The sequence below is a fragment of the Heterodontus francisci genome, chromosome 2 (assembly GCF_036365525.1).
Source record: "Heterodontus francisci isolate sHetFra1 chromosome 2, sHetFra1.hap1, whole genome shotgun sequence".
NCBI classification, from domain to species: domain Eukaryota; kingdom Metazoa; phylum Chordata; class Chondrichthyes; order Heterodontiformes; family Heterodontidae; genus Heterodontus; species Heterodontus francisci.
In genome coordinates, this window is record NC_090372.1 from 113,867,465 (window position 1) to 113,888,040 (window position 20,576).

A 20,576-nucleotide genomic window follows, 5' to 3' on the forward strand; every position below is an offset into this window, starting at 1 on the left:
GGTAACAAAGCTTATTTTAGCAATCTCACCACTGCAAAACTACAGTTCCGAATGCAAATACCATGAATTCTGTAATTTAAGCCTAGAATTTGATTATATGTGGTGAGAAAATTATTACAAGTTTGAACTATGCTGGAATGCGATATTCCTTGAACATACTTTACAAATATGTCTTCAATTCATTGTGACAGGACATGCACATGTAAGTTTTTTTCAATCAGATCACATTGAGCCCATTGATGAAGAAGATGGACATGAGTTTCATCTTTAAATTGGGCAATCTCTCAGACTGGTAACATTGTGATATGAGGCACAGTAGCAGCTCATGATGACATCCTCAGTTGAGTGTTAGTGTTCACAATCGAATAAGGATTGTAGGATTCTTCACAAATGTAATAAAAATGTCAATGCATCAATAAGAATAAAGACCACACAAACAGTATTATTCCTTTGTAGATTGAGGCACAAAGGGGCCTAAGTTCAAAAGCCCACAAAACCCTATGGGGATCATGATGATCACCTGTTGATTGCAATGCAGGTAGCACACCAGCTTCATGCTGCCTGCTCATTTCAATGTTTTCAGCTTCCAGCCAGCACAAACCATGCTGTTCATTGGCTGGACGTGCCATCAGGAGGCCAGTATCATGAGTGGTTAGCATCACTTAAAGCTAGCCTGCATTGCTTAAAGGGGAGGTGCATTGTGGTTGGAGCAGGTGCTGGCAGTCATGCAGGAAGTGAATCTGACTTAGGAAACAGTGAAGAATGGCACAACATGAGAGAGAGCAGACTCCAGGGTATCTTGATGCTGCACTGCAGGCCTTGGTGGAGGGGGGTGGAAAGTAGGAGAGATGATCTGTATCCACAGGGGCTGGAGGTCCTCCAGACACATGCTCAGAAGGTAGTGGAAGCAAGACAATGCCAGTAGTCATCCACTGAAGAGCTGGCTGTGTGCCACAATAAGCTCAGTCAATGCATCTTAGAATCATAGAAAGTTTAAGGCACAGAAAGAGGCCTCTTGGCCCATCATGTCTGTGCCGGCTGAAAAACGATCCACCTGTTCTAATCCCACCTTCCAGCATTTGATCCGTAGCCCTACTGTTTATGCCACTTGAGGTGCCATTGCTGAGGCAGTGACCAGCAGTAGGATTGAAACCATCGATGACAGCATCCTGATATCTAATCCTCCTTCACATATCCCAACTCCTCATCATCCCACACTCTTCTCTAATTTATAAGCTGGAGGTGGTGTAAGCGTGGGCATCTTACATCTCCCCCCACCTCCCTTCACCACAACGTTACCCTTGTACCTTTCTCCTTTCAGATATCCAAGAGGTGCAACCTGGCCAAGCAGTGAAGGAACAGCAAGAAGAGAGTGATGCTGAAGATGTACATTACTCAATTTCACACTCACAACCACCAGCTCAGATACTGACACTATGGCCTGGATTTTACCAAGCCCCGACATCGTGATCTGTGGCGGGGAGAGCCTGAAGATGGGTCTGGAAGAGGCCCGCCACTGACCTTGACGCTGGGAGCGCCTGGCCCAACCCTCTTGGCGGCAGCGAGGCTCTGTGGCGGCCCTCTCGCCATTTGGCGATGGGACCCAGATTTGAATTTTTAAATTACATTACTATGCATGCAGCTGCAATTCAGCCATCAGGTCACGACCTTCAGCTGGAAGTGTGGCACTCATGTGCCTTCAATTTAACGTCCAAGAAAAGCCTGCAGCACCGAGGCGTCAGTCCTTGGAGCCTGTGAAGGTGGGTGGGTGTGTGTTGTGAAGAGGGTCCCAACTCTGTATTCATGAAGGGAGAAACCCCATACCCTTCTTCTGTAAAGAGGGCCACTCTGCGTCCATTAACATTTGGGAGGGGGGAAGGGGGCTGACCCTGCATTCGGCCAATGATGTTTGGAGAGGGAGGAGAACAGTGGCAGTCCATGACTCCTTTATGTGGGGTGGGGGCCACAAATGGTAGCAGGTTTAAGGTCATGTCATTCGTGGTTCAATCCAGGCAACTGCAATAATATGACTGTGGTCATGCTGCCCCGCTCTTACTTAAAGCTAAGACAGGGAATGTTATGTCATGCCATATAGGTGATGCCAGAATGCAGCTGAAGCACCAATTCACATCATTCTCTGCCCTGATAGATGTCATTGACCTACTGAAGGAACTGAGTTGATCTCCAGCGTAGAGTTGGGGATAGTCACCCTGTCTTTCTTGATCCACTTGCTGTGAGGAGCCATATCCGCCGGAGGTGGAACCAACAGACAGGCGCAGCCCACATGGAAGCTCCCAGATGCAAGGAGCAGCAGCCACCAAGGCGCATATGAGGCTAGAGAAGACAGCGGGTCTACAGGCCCCGCATGACATATCTGCAGATGTGGGAGTGCCAGTGTCAGAGGCGACTGTGGATGTCCAGAGAGGCGGTGACACATCTTGGCGCTCTGTGGAATGATGACCTGCAGCCAATGGACTTTGCTGAACATCCTATGCCTGTGGCCCTCAAAGTTGCTGCAGCTGTTAACTTCTAGGCCTCTGCATCATTCCAGGGATCCACTGGCACCCTGTGTGGAGTTTCACAGTCAGCAGCACACCACTGTATCAAGGAGGTCACTGATGCCTTGTACAGGAGGACCGGTGACTATATTCGCTTCAGGACGGACCCTGAGAGTCAACACCAGACTCTCCAGGTCCTTGGATTTGGAGCCATCGTGGGATTCCCACAGGTGCAAGGGTTCATTGACTGCACACATGTGGCCATCAAGGCTCCAGCTGGACAAGCAGCTGCATTCCTGAATGGTAAGGTCTTCTACTCCCTCAACGTGCAGCTAGTATGTGACCACAGGAAGCCCTTCATGCAATTGTGTGCCTGCTTTCCAGGCAGCTGCCATGACTCATTCATCCTGCACCAGTCTCAGGTGCCACTGCTCTTCACTGCACTGGCTCAGATCAATGGGGTGGGTTCTTGGGAACAAGGGCTACCCCTTGCAGACATGGCTCCTGATGCCGGTGAAAAACCCCACCAGTGATGCTGAGGAGAGATACAACACCTGCCATGGCTCGACACGAGCTCCCATCGAGCAGGCCATCGGCATGCTGAAGGTGTGCCTCTGATGCCTGGATAGATCAGGTGGGGCCCTGCAGTACACACCAGAAAGGGTTGCATGCATCATTGCTGTATGTTGTGCTCTGCACAACTTTGCAATACAGAGGCGGGAGACCTTGCAGGATGTTGAGAGATGGGAGCAGGAGACATCCTTGGATGATGACACAGAGGAGTTGCTGCAGCATATGCGCATGGGAAGACGGAGAGCATCGATGCAGTGCAGACATGGCGAGCAGAGAACAAGAGATGCATGACAACGCCTTATTGCTGAGCGCTTCCACAATCCCTGAAGTGCACCATATGTTCCTCACATCACACATCACCATGCTTCATTTGGTAGGCAGTCTTCTGCATCTGTGACATCTGTGCCTCCACCATTACTGGCAGCAGATGACTGAGCCATTGCTCATGTGACTGCATCCGTGCAGTGCCACATCATGAATACTGGCATGGTAATGATGTTGTTTCATACATTGGCAGTTCTGTCAGGTCAATGATGTAATGGGAGGACACATAATCGGTACATGCTGACAAGCGTCATTCACACAGTAAAAAGGAGACACATGTTAGAAAAGCACATTTAGTGAGAAGGAATTAATACATAGGTGTGCCACCTGTGAAAACCCATATGTGTCATGGTGTCTTTTTGAAATGTTTGCAGGTGCTCCTTCGTGATGCTACTTCTGCACTAGCAGCTTGACTGGAGGCAGATGCTGATCAGGATACCCTTTAGCTTTGGATGACTTGGGCGGTCGTCCTCTGGGCGCCTGAGGCCTGGAGGGCTCCGGCTGCCTGAGGGTCTCCTGCACCAGTGCAGGGCTGTCTTCAGATGTTGTAGCTGCTGAAGCTGGACTCAGTGGCGGAGGGGCTGAGGAGCCAGTGTCCACACTGGAATCACCCTGAGGGGGGGGTACCCCAGATGTGGAGCACTGATTCGCCTCCTCCCTCCCAAGGCTCGTAGCTCTCCTGAAAAGGGCCAGTAGCAGAGACACTCTCCAGGCCCCTGGTCCCTCTCTTGCCTAGCCACTGCTGTGTCCAGCTCATGGCTGAGGGGAAGGTTTGCAGTTCGGCGTGCATCTGTGAAATGTGGCTCCCCATGAGGGTCGCCAACCTCTCCATGGAGGAAGCCATGCACTCATATGCCTGGGACATAGCAACTGTCATGGCCTGGATGTACTCCCCCATCATTCGCTCAAAGCTGTGCATGGCCTGTGGCATCTCCGCCAGATGTTGCCTTATCTGTCCCTGAAACTCCAACATGCCCTGTGCTGTCGACACCAGAGGGTCATTGTCAGCCTGGAGCTGAGCATGGGCCTGGCCATCCACAGTCCTCCGACTGTCAGAAACGTTGCCTTTCTCAGCCTCATCCAACTGCTTGGGCATGTATGTGATGCTCTCACCAGTTTGTGACCCAGTCTCTAAAGCCGAACGGATTCCCACCGATTTGAGTGTATCTGCGCTGGTGGAAGGTGCGGGAGTGTCATGGGATGCTGCCTGCTCTAAGGTTCTTTCTTCCTCAGAGGTGTTGGAAGTCTCCAGGAACTCCAATGCCGACTCTGAGCGTCGCCCTGCAAGATACAATGTGACGAACACAGTTTTAGGTTTTATGGTGCACATGTCACAAATATGACAGCATTGTGTTCAAAAATGAAATGTTTTGAGACATCATTGTGTTTGTCAAAGTGTTGTATGTTCACCTGGGACCCCAAGCTTCATGTCCGAAACAGCCCATCCTCCCTAGCTGCCAGCTAGCTCCAGGGCCTCCTCTTCAGCCTCTCTCAGTGGTCTAATGTCTGGCACCCCTTCATTGGTCATGGAGACCTCCCTCAAATTGTGGGCTCTCTTCACCTGGAAGATCAAGGATACAGATGTTGCACATTGTCAAACAACAACATGATGCATGTCACAACAGGGGTGCTAAAACAAAAGGTGGTGGTGTGGGGGTGGGGGGGAAGCTCTGTCAGTAATATGGACTCAGCCTATCATGTAGGTGTCATCGTCTGAACAGCAAACGAAAGTGAGTTCTTTCACACGTGCAGCCACTCGTGGCATCAATCCTCCCCACCCGACCTCCCTGTCGTTAACATGGCAGTAGCATGCATGTGCCACTCTTTGTAGGGGGACACCCAGGTCAAACAGAGACATACAACAAAGTGCCACTTACCTGTGCCGAGTGCATGAGATTGTTCACCCTCTTGCGGCACAGGACGCAGTCTTGGCGGGTGACCCCACGGCAGTTTACCTCCTCTGCTATCTCCATCCAGGTTTGCTTAGCCAGGCTAAGCAAACTTCTTACCATTGCTGGGGAAAAGGATCTCCTGTCTTTCCCTCGCAGCCTGGAGGAGAGTGAGTAGGGAGGCATCACTAGACCGTGAGGCCACCCTTCCTCGCATCTCCGACATCTCCGTTGCCTTGCAGGGGTACTTCCTTGGCAGCTGGGGCTCTTCACACTTCACTGCTGGCTGGTCTGTTCCAGTAGCAAAGGTTTCAAAGTGAAAGAGGCTGTCTGCAGGGCTGACTGCCATTTAAATATGGGGCCAGCACCTGCTGACTTGTCAGCTGACGCCTTTCACGGCTTTGCACAGCCCACACCCTCCCATGTGATTGGGGAGTGTGGGCTGACCTGGGCATGCTAATGAGCTACCACATGCAAGATCGCAGTGTGCAGCCCATGCGTGCAGGTTGCCATTTTTTTCGCCCGTTGCCGAGATCAGCAGCGGACTCTGTCCGGTGAGACAGCTGGCATGAGTGGCCCACAGCCAGGACAGGGGGCAGGGATAGCACAGGTACTAGCTTGCCCAAGGGCAAGATCTCACATGAGTTCCTCTGCAGGAGAGATGAGCTCATATACGGGGCAGCCTACAGAAGGACACTGATGGGTACGTGCAGCTAAATGCTTGGTGCTTTGGCAGACCTGCCAGAAAGCCTGCAGTCAATGTCAAGGAGCATAGAGGAATCCAGCATCAGCTTGGCACAGGGCTTTGCACACAGCTTTAAGCCCATCCTTTCCAGCATGGAAATGGTAGGCAACTATGTTTGCACACTTGCGGACTCAACCATGATGCAGTGACTGATGGCTGATGTCTCAGCTTCCTTTACAACGCAACCAGCAGCTACTTGAAGTGCTACAGCGGAAACTCAGACTGTTGCCATGCAAGGTCAGTGTGCTGCCATTGTGATTGTGTACTACAGTGTGCAAAGGAGCTTGCAGGGTGTCACAGTAGTCCAGCAATCAGTCTAACAGATTATTATGATCGCTGAGGGGATTGTCAATGGAGCACAAACCTTCTGTCCTCTCACAATATTCATCCTCCTGCCCCTGCCACTTCTCCAATGCTCTTGCTGTTGTCTGTTAGCCAGCCAGCCCAGACTGTGATGGTGCAGTCTGCAGCTGGGTCTTCCAGGCTCAGAACCGCTCAAGGTCATCCTCCAAGTCCACCTGCAGTCTCCTCCACTGAAAATCAGCAGCCTTTCACCAGCCATGCTGCAGCCACTAGGGTAGCCTTGCGTAGAAGCACTAGGACAGGTAAAGGCACAAGGAAGACAAGCACAAGGATGATTACTATAAGTTTGAATGTAATATGGTATTGTTAAATTTATAAATTTGGTTTAGAATGTTTATTTCGTGTTGTCTTTTATTTTGGATTGTGGCCAAGTGGACAATGTGACGGTCAATGAGAGAGGGAAGGTAAGGAGTGTGGCAATTAGGGTCGAGTTTTCTGGTATCACACTTGAATTAGTTCTTCATGTAAATCCTGGCAGAAAGGGGCTGCCTTGTTTGCAGCCTCTTCCTCTTCCATGTCCTCCTCCTCCTCCTCATACTCCTGTTCCTCAGTTTCTCGCCTGACAGCTGTTGGCAGGGGCTGACCCCTCATGATGGCGAGGCTGTGCAACATGCAGCAGATCATTAGGAATCTTGAGGCCCGCTCAGCTGAGTACTGGAGGCTTCTCCAGAGCAGTCCATGCAGTGGAACTGTTGATTCAAATGGCCAGTGGCCTGTTCAATCAGATTTCTTGTGGCAGCAGGGCTCTCATTTTAAGCATGCTGCGCACGTGTGCCTGGGTTTTGAACCAGAATCATGAGCCTTGTTGTCGGCAGATAGTCCTTGTCTTTCAGCAGCCACCATTTGGCTTGCCATGGTGGCTGAAATACAATGGGAACAGCGGACTGGCAAGAGAGAATGAAATGTAATAAGCTCTTTTTGCACACAGAGCCGCAGTGACCTCCTTACACAATGGACGGTGAACTGGGAGATTTGCCTGCTTCAGCCTGGAAAGAGCCTGACCTATTAATGTTCCACTAGCAATGTGGACCTTGTCCTTCCCTGAGATTGCACTTGTTCCTGTGGGAGATTGGAGATTTCAGCGAGGATGTCCTTTCTGAAGTGCAGATGTCTGACACATTGGGCTGAATTTTAACTGACGACACAAGCGGGTTTGGATTGGGTGGGGGTTTAAGGTGTCAGAAATCTGTTGCCCAACCCAAACCTGCCTCCAACCCACCCATATCTAGTTTTAACTGAAGCTGGAACATGTGTGGGCAATCAACACGTTCCAAGGAGGTGGGTTGGAACTTTAAATATGATAATAAGGCTGCAAGTCTCATCGTCATTCAGCTTTTGGAATTTAACTGCTGCTGGCCAGGTTTCCCAGACCATGGGGGACCTGACAGCTTCCTCAAGGCAAGGTCTTGGTGGATTCAGGAGGTAAGTGCCTTTACACTTACCCTCTGCATCCAGAGGCCTACCTGGAGGGGTGCCAGTCACAAAGGCTTCTCAGTGACCACCCCCCCCCCCCCCAATGTCTTTGACCTCCCCCCTCCCCACCAGGCCCCTATTTCTCCTTTCTCTGTGGAGTTAAAACTTCACAGATTGGAAGGGAATCCCAACTGATGGGTTCCCCCCAAGTCTCTGACTGACCCGCGCCCTGCTGGTCAGATCAGTTAAAATTCAGCCCATTGTTCCTCACAGTGATTTAAGTAGGTGGCCTCCTGCTGAGTGGCCTCCTCTCTCTTCCAGTAGCCTATTCTGCTCTGCATGGTCTCTGATCTTTCTCCAATCATGCTGTATTCCAAGGGGAATGGTTACTAATGCACCATGTTTGGGAGCAACTAGTTTTTAAAGAATCCTTGAAGTCTGGAGAAACTCCTTCAGCGTGTGCCACACCACTTACTGTAGATTTCTGCAACTTTAAACAGCTATAGAAAGTACCAAACACTTGTAGAATCAAAGCAACAGCCGGAAGGAATCAACCAGCAACTAACCTGTAAGTAGTTAATGATCGCTTTAAGTAACATTGGTGGAGAAGGGTCATTCCTTTTAAATTGCACTGGTGGCAGATTCTTCCAGCTGCTGAACATGTATTTAGCTGTATGAGATTAGGAGAGGCTGTTAGCTGGTGCGTTGAGCTCCAAAATGACACCGCTGGCATTGAATCAGCATTGCATGGTGATTGACGTCTAAATCTGCCTACTCAGCATACCTCTGCCACACACTCCCTGCACCCATGCTAACGCCCTCACCATTATGACGTACAGTATGGCCTGCACCCGAAGTGGAACTGAAACAGCACCCATAGTGCAGAAAATACAGGCATGATGCAGCTGTAGTTTGTGGTACTGGTTTCTAGGGAAGAACAATACATCAGTGAATTTGTCAGTAACTCGCAGATTTGGTTGACTTGGAGCTTTGACATTAGTAATTGTGCCATTCTTTTGAACTCAAATAAATTATTGTATTCATTGTTTTATAACAATGAAGAACATAAAATGCATTATGCAAACATTTATTTACCTAATATAGTACTATATGCAAATATATTTTATAGATTAAATTTTTTACCAATAGTACTGTGATTTTTTACAATACCATAATAAAACCATTTTTAAAAATTCTCAATATTCCTAAATCTATAAAAATTAATCCATGTATCTGTAAATATTTAGCATACGACATTGACCAAATCCTTGAACAAAAGACAGTCTTAAATAAATTGACCTTATTATTGCATTGAATTAAGAAACAAAATGAAATCACTTTTTAATTGTTCTTTTTCAACAGGGGCCGCCTGGACTGACGGGTGAGCAAGGTCCTGATGGAGTCCAAGGCTCAAAGGTAAGAGATGTCCATTGCCTGTGGGTTAGCTGATTGAGATTTTCTCTTTAAGAAGTATTTATTTTTGTCTCTACTAAAAATATAAAAAAGGTTGTGAAATTGGTTTATGCCAGGAGCACGGAAAGGACTCAGTGAATTGGCAGACAATTTTTCACTACACTAGTTTTTACTTTCCATTGACTTGTAAAATATTGTCAAGATTTTAAATTTCAAACTAAGTAAAAGTGACGGTGAGACGAGGAATATAGTCTCCAAAAAGAGTTTGAGCCATTGTTCTGTGAACTTCAGTGGAAAGAAGATCAGGCACGGTGACAAATAGGCTGTCAATTCACTATGAGCCTGTTTTGTACTGCTGGCGTAGACCAGAACTATAAAGGCAGTATAATATTTTACATTTAACAGGCTCATTCAAAAACCTGTCAATGAAGATCTTTATTTAACAAGAATACAAACGCAAAGTATGTGGTGTGGGTTGTGAATCTGGTTCTGGTTCTTAAATTTACCATTTGGTGAGTGTTTCTCCATTACTGACACAAAGGGGTCTTCCTGGAGCAGTACTTAATGAGATGCAATGGTGTTGTTTGAACTGATGCCATGCGTTGTCATATTTAAAATTTGAAGGAATAACCTTATAACACGGAGAGCTCTGTGATTTTGTTCGAAAAGATTTTTACAAATGTAGCATACCAAGGAGGTAATTTTCACTTTGTGTGATTAAAGTAAAATGGGCAATAGCAAATTAACAGCCAATTTTATCTGTCCCAATTTTTATTTGTATTGACGTAAAACGGGCTTTTGATTTGCTATCGCCATTTTAATACCCTCGCACAGTCAAAATTACCCGCTCAGAGTGCTTTTATTGACGTATACTGACGTGTTACTAGCAAGTGACTATTTAATATAGCTTTTATGAAATAATTTTCATAGAAGATGGCTGAGAAATAGGTTGTTGATGTGTTTTTACACAATCATTTTGAATCATTCAGTTTAGTGAGTTGAGCTTACAAATGCTGATATGTTAGGACCTACCCTTACTGTGATCTTTATTTGGAATAATTGTAGGATCACAGCAAACTTTCAGAGAATAAACCTAAGTGAATAGAAGGCTAAGTGTTGACCAATTAAAAAATCCTTTCTCTCTTTCTTCATTTCCCATCTGCATCAAATATATGGGTCCAAATAAAGAAAATCAGTGATCTACTTCAAGGAGTGCAGTCAGGAGGGCAGTCAGTAACCTTCAATATATACTCATGTCATTGAAATGAAGAAAATAATTCTGCATTGTTTTTATTTGCTTATCTGATCCTCTGACATGTTTAAATGGCTTGTGGGCTGCCTGTAAGAAGACCAGGCAGCTTTGGCTGATGAAAGGTCACTGACCTGAAACGTTAACTCTGCTTCTCTCTCCACAGATGCTGCCAGACCTGCTGAGTATTTGCAACATTTCTTGTTTTTATTTCAGATTTCCAGCATCTGCAGTATTTTGCTTTTATTATATGACTGACATTATCCACCTTGCCTGAGCTTCTGCTACACAGTACGCTGAGGACTCTCTTCCTTCTCTCTGTTTCCTATGGCCGGTTTTATACAGGGCTGTGGGCCTCACCGCCAGAATCCCATGCCTCTTGCTTATCTATTGTGTGACCAAGGTGGGAGTAATGCACTGTTAATTCAGTCCCACTACCCCACAGGTCATAGCACATTAGTAAAGTTTCCCTCCTATTGGAAATTAGCCAAATTAAACACTTTGTTTATCCCCCAGAATAAATCACGCAAAACCAGGTTTCTTAAACAACAAAATTAACTATTTATTAATAAACCAAGTTTTAAACGATAATGAGATGAATCTAGATGTATGAAAAGATTTTATAATTCCTTAATCTTCCTAAACCTCATGCACACACGTAAATTCAGGAAAAACAGATATGTTGATTTTACAACAGTTTCTTAGGAATAAAACAATAACTGGGTTGTAACTTCTGGTAGGGTATTTCCTGATCAGTGAGGTGTCCCAGAGTCGAATAGTTGCATGCCACTCAAAGTCTCTCCAGGCAAGTTTGATAAACAGTCTGTGATGGGTAGGGGTTCAAGGTGATTCATCTGCAGCAGGCATCACACAGATCTTTCAGCAACAGGTTGTAGCAACAGGTCCACCTAGACCTCAAAGTAGCAGTCCAACAGTAGAAACTTGCCCACGATTTCAGCAATTTCCAAAAATACAAAAGGCCACAGGACTCTCACTTGAGACAGAGATTTTCCAGAGACTGAAGACAATAGGAATTTTGTTACCTTCAACAATGCAGGTTTCCTCTCAGCAAAGGAGCCTTTCACCACAAAGACCAGCAACTCCTCTTTCTCTGGGCCTTACTCTTTCCCTTCAGGCATAAACAGCATCACGGTTTTAGCTCCCATACATTAAATTTGCAACTCCTTCAAAGTTCTTTTAACTTCATGAAGAATTATTTTTCAAGAGAAAGAGTTGTCTGGGCTATATCTGGCCAGTGTCCAACAGTAACTGAACAACACAAAAATGAAACTAACTTTTCAACAACAACCTACGTTACAAGATAGTCATAAAACTTTCTGGTTGCTTGGATGCAAATCGCCTTGCAGTTTGCACTTCAAATACCACAACAAGTCTCTGCAGTCACTGTTCACAGAAAGTCCTTTTTCTCAGTCTTAAAGGCACACTGACTTCTTAGTTTTAAAAAAACCTAAACTCTTATGACACTGTGAAAAGGCAACTTTCCGGTTGTTTTGAAAAGTCTTTTGGTATTACATGCAGGTACACAGAATTAGGTGAACTTTTATATTTTGGTCAATTTACATTAAAAATCAACATTATTACATGGTGCCTTCCCCCGGTGCTTGACTTTTTAAAAATTCATTCATGGGATGTGGGCATCACTGGCTAAGCCAGCATTTATTGCCCATCACTAATTTCCCTTGAGAAGATGGTAGTGAGCTGCCTTCTTGAACCGCTGCAGTCAATGTGGGGTAGGTACACCAACAGTGCTGTCAGGAAGGGAGTTCCAGGATTTTGACCCAGTGACAGTGAGGGAATGGCGATATAATTCCAAGTCAGGATGGTGTGTGGCTTGGAGGGGAACTTGCAGGTGGTAGTGTTGCCATGCATCTGCTGCCCTTGTCCTTCTAGGTGGTAGAGGTCATAGGTTTGGAAGTTGCTGTCGAAGGAGTCTTGGTGCGTTTTTGCAGTGCATCTTGTAGATGCTATACACTGCTGCCACTGTGCGTTGGTGGTGCAGGGAGTGAATGGAGTGGGAATCAAGCAGGCTGCTTTGTCCTGGATGGTGTCGAGCTTCTGAGTGTTGTTGGTGCAATACCCATCCAGGCAAGTAGAGAATATTCCATCACACTCCTGACTTGTGCCTTGTAGATGGTGGACAGGCTTTGGGGAGTCAGGAAGTGAGTTACTCACCCCAGGATTCCCAGCCTCTGACCTGCTCTTGTAGTCACAGTACTTATATGGCTACTCCAGTTCAGTTTCTGGTCAATGATAACCCCCAGGATGTTGGTAGTGGGAAATTCAGTTATGGTAATGCCATTGAATGTCAAGGGGAGATCATTAGATTCTCTCTTGTTGGAGATGTTCATTGCCTGGCACGAATGTTACTTGCCACTTATCAGCACAAGCCTGGATGTTTTCTGGGTCTTGATGCATTTCTACATGGACTGCGTCTGTATCTGAGGAGTTGCGAATGGTGTTGAACATTGTGCAATCATCACGAACATCCCCAATTCTGAGCTTGTGATGGAAGGAAGGTCATTGATGAAGCAGTTGAAGATGGTTGGGCCTAGGACAGTACCCTGAGGAACTCCTGCAGTGATGTCCTGGAGCTGAGTTGATTGACCTCCAACAACCTCAGCCATCTTCCTTTGTGCTAGGTATGACTCTAACCAGTGGAGAATTTTCCCCCAGATTCCCATTGACTCCAGTTTTTCTAGGGATCCTTGATGCCATACTCAGTCAATTGCTGGCTTGATGTCAAGGGCAGTCACTCTCACCTCACCTCTTGAGTTCAGCTCTATTGTCCATTGTCTCTGGGAGACCAGAGAGAGAGAGAGAGAGAGAGAAAACACAGCAGGAGCAGAGCTTTAAAAAGAGTGCCAAAAGGAACAGAGTCGGAAACCAGAGAGAGAGAGAGAGAAAACAAAGCGGGAGCAGAGCTTTAAAAAGCATGCCAAAAGGAACAGAGTCAGAGACCAGAGAGAGAGAAAACAGAAGCGGCGGTGGCGAGAGCTGGAACAGTGGACCTGCTTGACCAACACAAATTGAAGTGTGACATAACAGGAGAGCTGGTAAGATGGTTGGGCCTAGGACACTACCCTGAGGAACTCCTGCAGTGATGTCCTGGAGCTGAGATGACTGACCTCCAACAATCTCAGCCATCTTCCTTTGTGCTAGGTATGACTCTAACGAGTGTCTCTTCCGTATCTCTTTTGTTTTGGCCAAGTGATTTAAATCAGGAGACGTTATTACAGGTTACAACTACACTTAAATAATTCATTTTTTAAAAAATACTGAGATCCAAGTTAATTAATTAAATAGAATAGAGACGGCTGGGCGGGCGATGTGTTGCAGCTGTAGTACGTTTGAGCTGGTGGACACCGGTGCGATCCATGGTGGCCACATCTGCAGCAAGTGTTGGCTGCTCGAGGACTTTTGTCTCAGAGTTGATGAGCTGGAGTCCGAGCTGCAGACACTGTGACACATCAGGGAGGGGGAGAGTTACCTAGACACTGTGTTTCAGGAGACAGTCACACCCCTTAGATTTATTACATCAAATTTGGACTGTGGTCAGAAACAGGAGGGTGTGATTGCGAGTGAGGCAGGTCAGGGGATCCAGAATTTAGCTTTGGCGGAGCCTCAGCTAGTGCCCTTCTCCAATAGGTACGAGGTTCTTGCTCCCAGTGTGGACGAGGGCACAGACTGCTGGGAGGATGAGTGAACTGACCACAGCACCGTGTTCAGAGCGTCATTCAAGTGGGGGGAGAAAAGAGAAATGCAATAGTAATAGGGGACAGCATAGTTAGGGGAAGAGATACTGTTCTCTGCAGAAAAGATAGAGAGCCCAAAGGCTGTGTTGCCTACCTGGTGCCAAGGTTAAGGATGTCTCTTCTAGGCTAGAGAGGAACTTGGAGTGGGAGAACAAAGAACAAAGAACAGTACAGCACAGGAACAGGACATTCGGCCCTCCAAGCCTGCGCCGATCTTGATGCCTGCCGAAACTAACACCTTCTGCACTTCCGGGGCCCATATCCCTCTATTCCCTTCCTATTCATATATTTGTCAAGATGTCTCTTAAACGTCGCTATCGTATCTGCATCCACCACCTCCCCTGGCAGCAAGTTCCAGGCACTCACCACCCTCTGTGTAAAGAACTTGTCTCGCACATCCCCTCTAAACTTTGCCCCTCGCACCTTAAACCTATGTCCCCTAGTAACTGACTCTTACACCCTGGGAAAAAGCTTCTGACTATGCACTCTGTCCATGCCGCTCATAACTTTGTAAACCTCTATCATGTCGCCCCTCCACCTCCGTCGTTCCAGTGAAAACAATCCGAGTTTTTCCAACCTCTCTTCATAGCTAATGCCCTCCAGACCAGGCAACATCCTGGTAAACCTCCTCTGTACCCTCTCCAAAGCCTCCATGTCCTTCTGGTAGTGTGGCGACCAGAATTGCACGCAATATTCTAAGTGTGGCCTAACTAAGGTTCTGTACAGCTGCAACATGACTTGCCACTTTTTATACTCTATGCCCCGACCGATGAGGCAAGCATGCCGTATGCCTTCTTGACTACCTTATCCACCTGCGTTGCCACTTTCCTTAATCCTGTTTGCCAATGACTTTTCATGACCCATTTTAGCCCTCCTAGCTCCTTGCTTAAGTTCCTTCCTACTGTCTTTATATTCCTCAAGTGCTTCATCTGTTCCTAGCCTTCCAGCCCTTACAAATGCTTCCTTTTTCTTTTTGACTAGGCTCACAATATCCCGTGTTATCCAAGCTTCCTGAAACTTGCCAAACTTGTCTTTCTTCCTCACAGGAACATGCTGGTCCTGGATTCTAATCAGCTGACGTTTGAAAGACTCCCACATGTCAGATGTCGATTTAACCTCAAACAACCACCCCCAATCTAAATTCTTCATTTCCTGCCTAATATTGTTATAATTAGCCTTCCCCCAATTTAGCACCTTCACCCGAGGACTATTCTTATCCTTATCCACAAGTACCTTAAAACTTATGGAATTATGGTCACTGCTCCCGAAATGCTCCCCCACTGAAACTTCGACCACCTGGCCGGGCTCATTCCCCAATAGCTGGTCCAGAACGGCCCCATCCCTAGTTGGACTATCTACATATTGTTTCAAGATGCCCTCCTGGATGGTCCTCACAAATTCTGCCCCATCCAAGCCCCTAGCACTAAGTGGGTCCCAGTCAATATTGGGGAAGTTAAAATCACCCACCATTACAACCCTGTTACCTTTACATCTTTCCAAAATCTGTTTACATATATGCTCCTCTACCTCCCGCTGGCTGTTGGGAGGCCTGTAGAAAACCCCCAACATCGTGACTGCACCCTTCCTATTCCTGAGCTCCACCCATATTGCCTCGCTGCATGACCCCTCTGAGGTGTCCTCCTGCAGTACAGCTGTGATATTCTCCTTAACCAGTAGTGCAACTCCCCCACCCCTTTTACATCCCCCTCTATCCCGCCTGAAGCTTCTAAATCCTGGAACATTTAGCTGCCAATCCTGCCCTTCCCTCAACCAAGTCTCTGTAATAGCAACAACATCATATTTCCAAGTACTAATCCAAGCTCTAAGTTCATCTGCCTTACCTGTTATACAGTTGTCGTGGTCCACGTAGGTAACAACGATATGGGTAATACTAAGAAAGAGGTTCTGCTGAGGGACTATGAGCAACTCGGGGCCAAATTAAAAAGCAGAACCACAAAGGTAATAATCTCCGGATTACCACCTGAGCCATATGCAAATCGGCATAGGGTAAATAAGATTAGAGAGGTAAATGCGTGGCTCAAGGATTGGTGTGGGAGAAATGGGTTCCGATTCATGGGACACTGGCACCAGTACTGGGGAAGGAGAGAGCAGTTCCGTTGGGATGGGCTTCACTTGAACCATGATGGGACCAGTGTCCTGGTGAATCGTATGACTAGGGTTGTAGATAAGGCTTAAACTATATAGTGGGGGGCGGGTTCAATTGAAGGGAAGTTTAAAAAGTTGAAAAGTAATGAGAGAGTAGATGTACCGGGTAGTGAAGGGGCATACATCAATCAGAGTGTGACAGGAAGGGACAGAGAATACAAGCATAAGAGAACAGCAGAAATTAGAACCAGGGTAAGTAAAAATGGAAAAAGTCAAAGCTTAAGGCTATATCTGAATGCACATAGCGTTTGTAACAAGCTCGATGAGCTGACGGCACAAATAGAAATAAATGAATATGACTTGATGGCTATCACAGAGACGTGGTTCCAAGATGACCAGGATTGGAAACTCAATGTTCAGGGATATTCAATGTTCTGGAAGAATAGGCAGAAAGGAAAAGGAGGTGGGATAGCATTGTTGATAAAGGAAGGGATCGGTGCAGTTGTGAGTAATGATATAGGTGTAATAGATTGTGATGTAGAATCAGTTTGGGTGGAAATAAGGAATAGCAAGGGAAAGAAATCATGGGTGGGAGTGGTCTATAGGCCCCCGAGGAGTTGCCTGTCTGTAGGGCAAAGTATTCATCAGGAAATAAAGGAAGTGTGTAAGAAGGGCACTACAATTATCATGGGTGATTTTAATCTGTGTATAGACTGGACAAATCAAATTGGCAAGGGTAACATGGAAAACGAATTTGTCGAGTGCATCAGGGATTGTTTCTTAGAACAATGCGTTGCAGAACCTATCCAGGAACAGGCTATTTTAGATTTGGTAATGTGTAATGAGGTAGGATTAATAAGAGATCTTGTAGTTAAGGATCCTCTAGGGGGAAGCGATCATAGCCTGGTAGAATTTCAAATTCAGTTTGAGGGTAAGCAACTCAGGTCTCAAAACAGTGTCTTCAACTTAAACAAGGGCAATTTCAGAGGTATGAAGGAAGAGTTGCCTACAGCAGGCTGGGAAAATAGACTAAAGGGAAATTCAGTAGATGAGCAGTGGCAGACTTTTATTTCATAATACTCAGCAAACATTTATTCCGGTCAAAAGGAAGGACTCGATGAGAACGATGAACCACCCGTGGATAACAAAAAGAAGTTAAGGAGAGTATCGAATCAAAAACAAAGGCATACAAAGTGGCAAAAGCCAGTGATAGTCCAGAGGATTGGGAATTTTTTAGAAGCCAGCAGTGGATGACTAAAAAACTAAGAGGGAGAAAATTGATTGAGAGTAAATTGGCAAGAAATATAAAAACAAACAGTAAGAGCTTCTACGGATATAGAAAAAGGAAGAGAGTAGCTAAAGTAAGTGTGGGGCCCTTAGAGGATGAGACTGGGGAATTAATAACAGGGAACAGGGAAATGGCAGATAATTTAAATCAATATTTTGCATTGGTCTTCACAGTGGAGGACACTATAAACGTCCCAAAAATAATAGATGAGCAAGGTGTAAATGGAAGGGAGGAACTTTTTACAATCTCTATCACGAGGGAAAAGGTGCTGGACAAACTGATGGGACTAAAGGCAGACAAATCGCCAGGACCTGATTGCCTGCTTCCAAGGGTTTTAACAGAAGTGGCTGCAGAGATAATGGAGGCATTGGTCATAATATACCAAAACCCAGTGGATTCAAGTCGGGTACCGGCAGATTGGAAAACCGCTAATGTGATGTCCCTATTCAAGAAAGGAGGGAGACAGAAAGCAGGAAACTATAGACCAGTTAGCTTAACATCTGTCATTGGGGAAAATGCTAGAGTCCATTATTAAGGAAGAAATAGCAGGACATTTAGAAAAACATAATGCAATCAAACAGAGTCAACAGGTTTTATGAAAGGGAAATCATGTTTGACAAATTTGTTCTTTGAGGATATAACAAGCAGAGTGGATAAAGGGGAACCGGTAGATGTAGTGTATTTGGATTTTCAGAACGCGTTCAATAAGGTGTCACATAAACGATTATTGCACAAAATAAGAGCTCAGGGTATTGGGGGTAATGTGTTGGCATAACACACAGAAGACAGAGAATCGGGATTAATGGGTCTTTTTCAGATTGGAAAGCCGTAACTAATGGGGTGCCACAAAGATCGGTCCTAGGGCCTGAATTATTTACTATCTATATTAAGGCCTTGGAGGAAGGGACAGAGTGTAGTGTATCCAAATTTGCTGACGATGCAAAAATAGGTGGGAAGGCATGTTGTGATGAGGACACAAAGAATCTGCAAAGGGATATAGATAGGTTAAGTGAGATGGGCAAAAACTTGGCAGATGGAGTTCAATGTGGGAAAGTGTGAGGTCATGCACTTTGGTAGGAAGAATAAAAAGGCAGATTATCATTTAGATGGAGAAAGACTACAAAATACTGCAGTACAGAGGGATTTGGTTGTTCTTGTGCATGAAACACAAAACGTTAGCACACAGGTGCAGCGAGTAATTAGGAAGGCAAATGGAATTTTGGCCTTTATTGTTAGGGGGTTAGAGTTTAAAAATAGGGAAGTCTTGTTACAACTGTACAGGGTGTTGGTGAGGCCGCACCTGGAGTACTGTGTACAGTTTTGGTCCCCGTATTTCAGGAAGGATATACTAGCATTGGAGGCAGTTCAGAAAAGGTTCACTAGGCTGATTCCTGGGATGAAGGGGTGATATCAAGAACAGCTTATTCATTAGAGTTTAGAAGAATGAGGGGTGATCTTATTGAAACATATAAGATTCTAAGGGGGCTTCATAGGGTAGATGTTTTCACTGGTGGGGGAGTCTCGAATTAGGGGACATAGTTACAGAATAAGAGGGCACATATTTAAAACTGAGATGCCAAAGAATTTTTTCTTCTCAGTGGGTGGTGAATCTCTGGAATTCTCTGCCTCAGAGAGTTGTGGAGGCTAGGTCACTAAATGTATTTAGGAGGAGGGAGATAGATTTTTGAAATCCCGGGGAGTCGAGGATTATGCAGAGCAGGCCCAAAAGAGGAGTTGAGGCCTGGGACAGATCAGCCATGTTCTTATTGAATGGTGGGGCAGGCTTGAGGGGCTCAATGGCCTACTCCTGATCCTATTTCTTCTGTTATTATGTTCTTATGTTTGAACCAAGGCTGTAATAAGGTCAGGAGCTGAGTGGCCTTGGCGGACCCAAACTGAGCATCAGTAACCAGGTTATTGTTAAGCAAGTGCCACTTGATAGCAGTGTCGACAACATCTTCCATCACTTTACTGATGATTGAGAGTAGATTGATGGGGCGATAATTGGCCGGGTTGGAATTGTCCGGCTTATTGTACAGGACATACCTGGGCAATTTTCCACATTGCCGGGTAGTTGCCAGTGTTGTAGCTGTGCTGGAACAGCTTGGCTAAGGGCGCAACAAGTTCTGGAGCACAGGTCTTCAGTACTATTGCCGGAATGTTGTCAGGGTCCATAGCCTTTGCAATATCCATTGCCTTCAGTCATTTCTTGATATCACACAGAATGAATCGAATTGGCTGAAGACTGGCATCAGTGATGCTGGGGGACTTCAGGAGGAGGCTGAGATGGATCGTCAACTCGGCACTTCTGGCTGAAGATGGATGCAAATGCTTGAATTGGCTAAGCTGGCAATTTTTCTTGGGCCCACCAACTGTTGTTATCTGCTAGCTGACCTTATTGGACCTCGAGTTACTCATAAAAATTTGTAGAAGTGTTCAGCAGACCGTTAGGTCACTGCACATGTTGTACAAAACTTGTTAACTTGTGGTCCTGTTGTAAAGAACTCTCAAGGTCTATTTTCTGTCCTCTAGCAGCAGATGTTGCACTTCATAGCCCCATGGCCCCGCTTATACTGATTGTATTGTTTGTTTTATCAGTTGTCTAGAAAAACAAAGTTAACATCTCATAATTCAGCAATTTAGCTAGTTTCAAAAGAAGTTTACCCATCAGCACTGCTTACAGCTTCTCAAAGCATTCTGGTAAATTTGGTCAAGCTCTTAGCCCTTGCTCATTAAAGTTTGTTGTGTCTCTTCAATTAAATCACCCATGGACCTCCAAACCAACTTAAAGAATGTTCTTGTTGTCCTTTAAGAGGGATATCCCAGCTCATCCTTGGCCTCCCTTACCTGTGAAAGACAGCTTGTCATGCTCAGCAGTTTCTACTTTACTTCGAAGAATGGCTGGCCTTATAGAGCATTCTAATATACAGGAAATATTTAAA

The 20,576-nt window shown here is 45.8% G+C and overlaps 1 protein-coding gene across 4 annotated transcripts in view; it reads left to right on the forward strand.

Moving 5' to 3' along the window:
- The window catches only part of LOC137346255 (collagen alpha-1(XXVIII) chain-like), a 311,231-nt gene that overhangs the window by 46,558 nt on the left and 244,097 nt on the right, over positions 1 to 20,576 (forward strand). For all 4 annotated transcript variants that reach the window (XR_010968689.1, XR_010968688.1, XR_010968690.1 and 1 more), the window contains exon 11: positions 9,168 to 9,221. Coding sequence is in view for 1 of the 4 variants with exons in the window: in XM_068009727.1 (XP_067865828.1) it covers positions 9,168 to 9,221 (54 nt within the window). In the remaining 3 variants the exon portion in view is untranslated. The remainder of the gene's footprint in view (positions 1 to 9,167; positions 9,222 to 20,576) is intronic.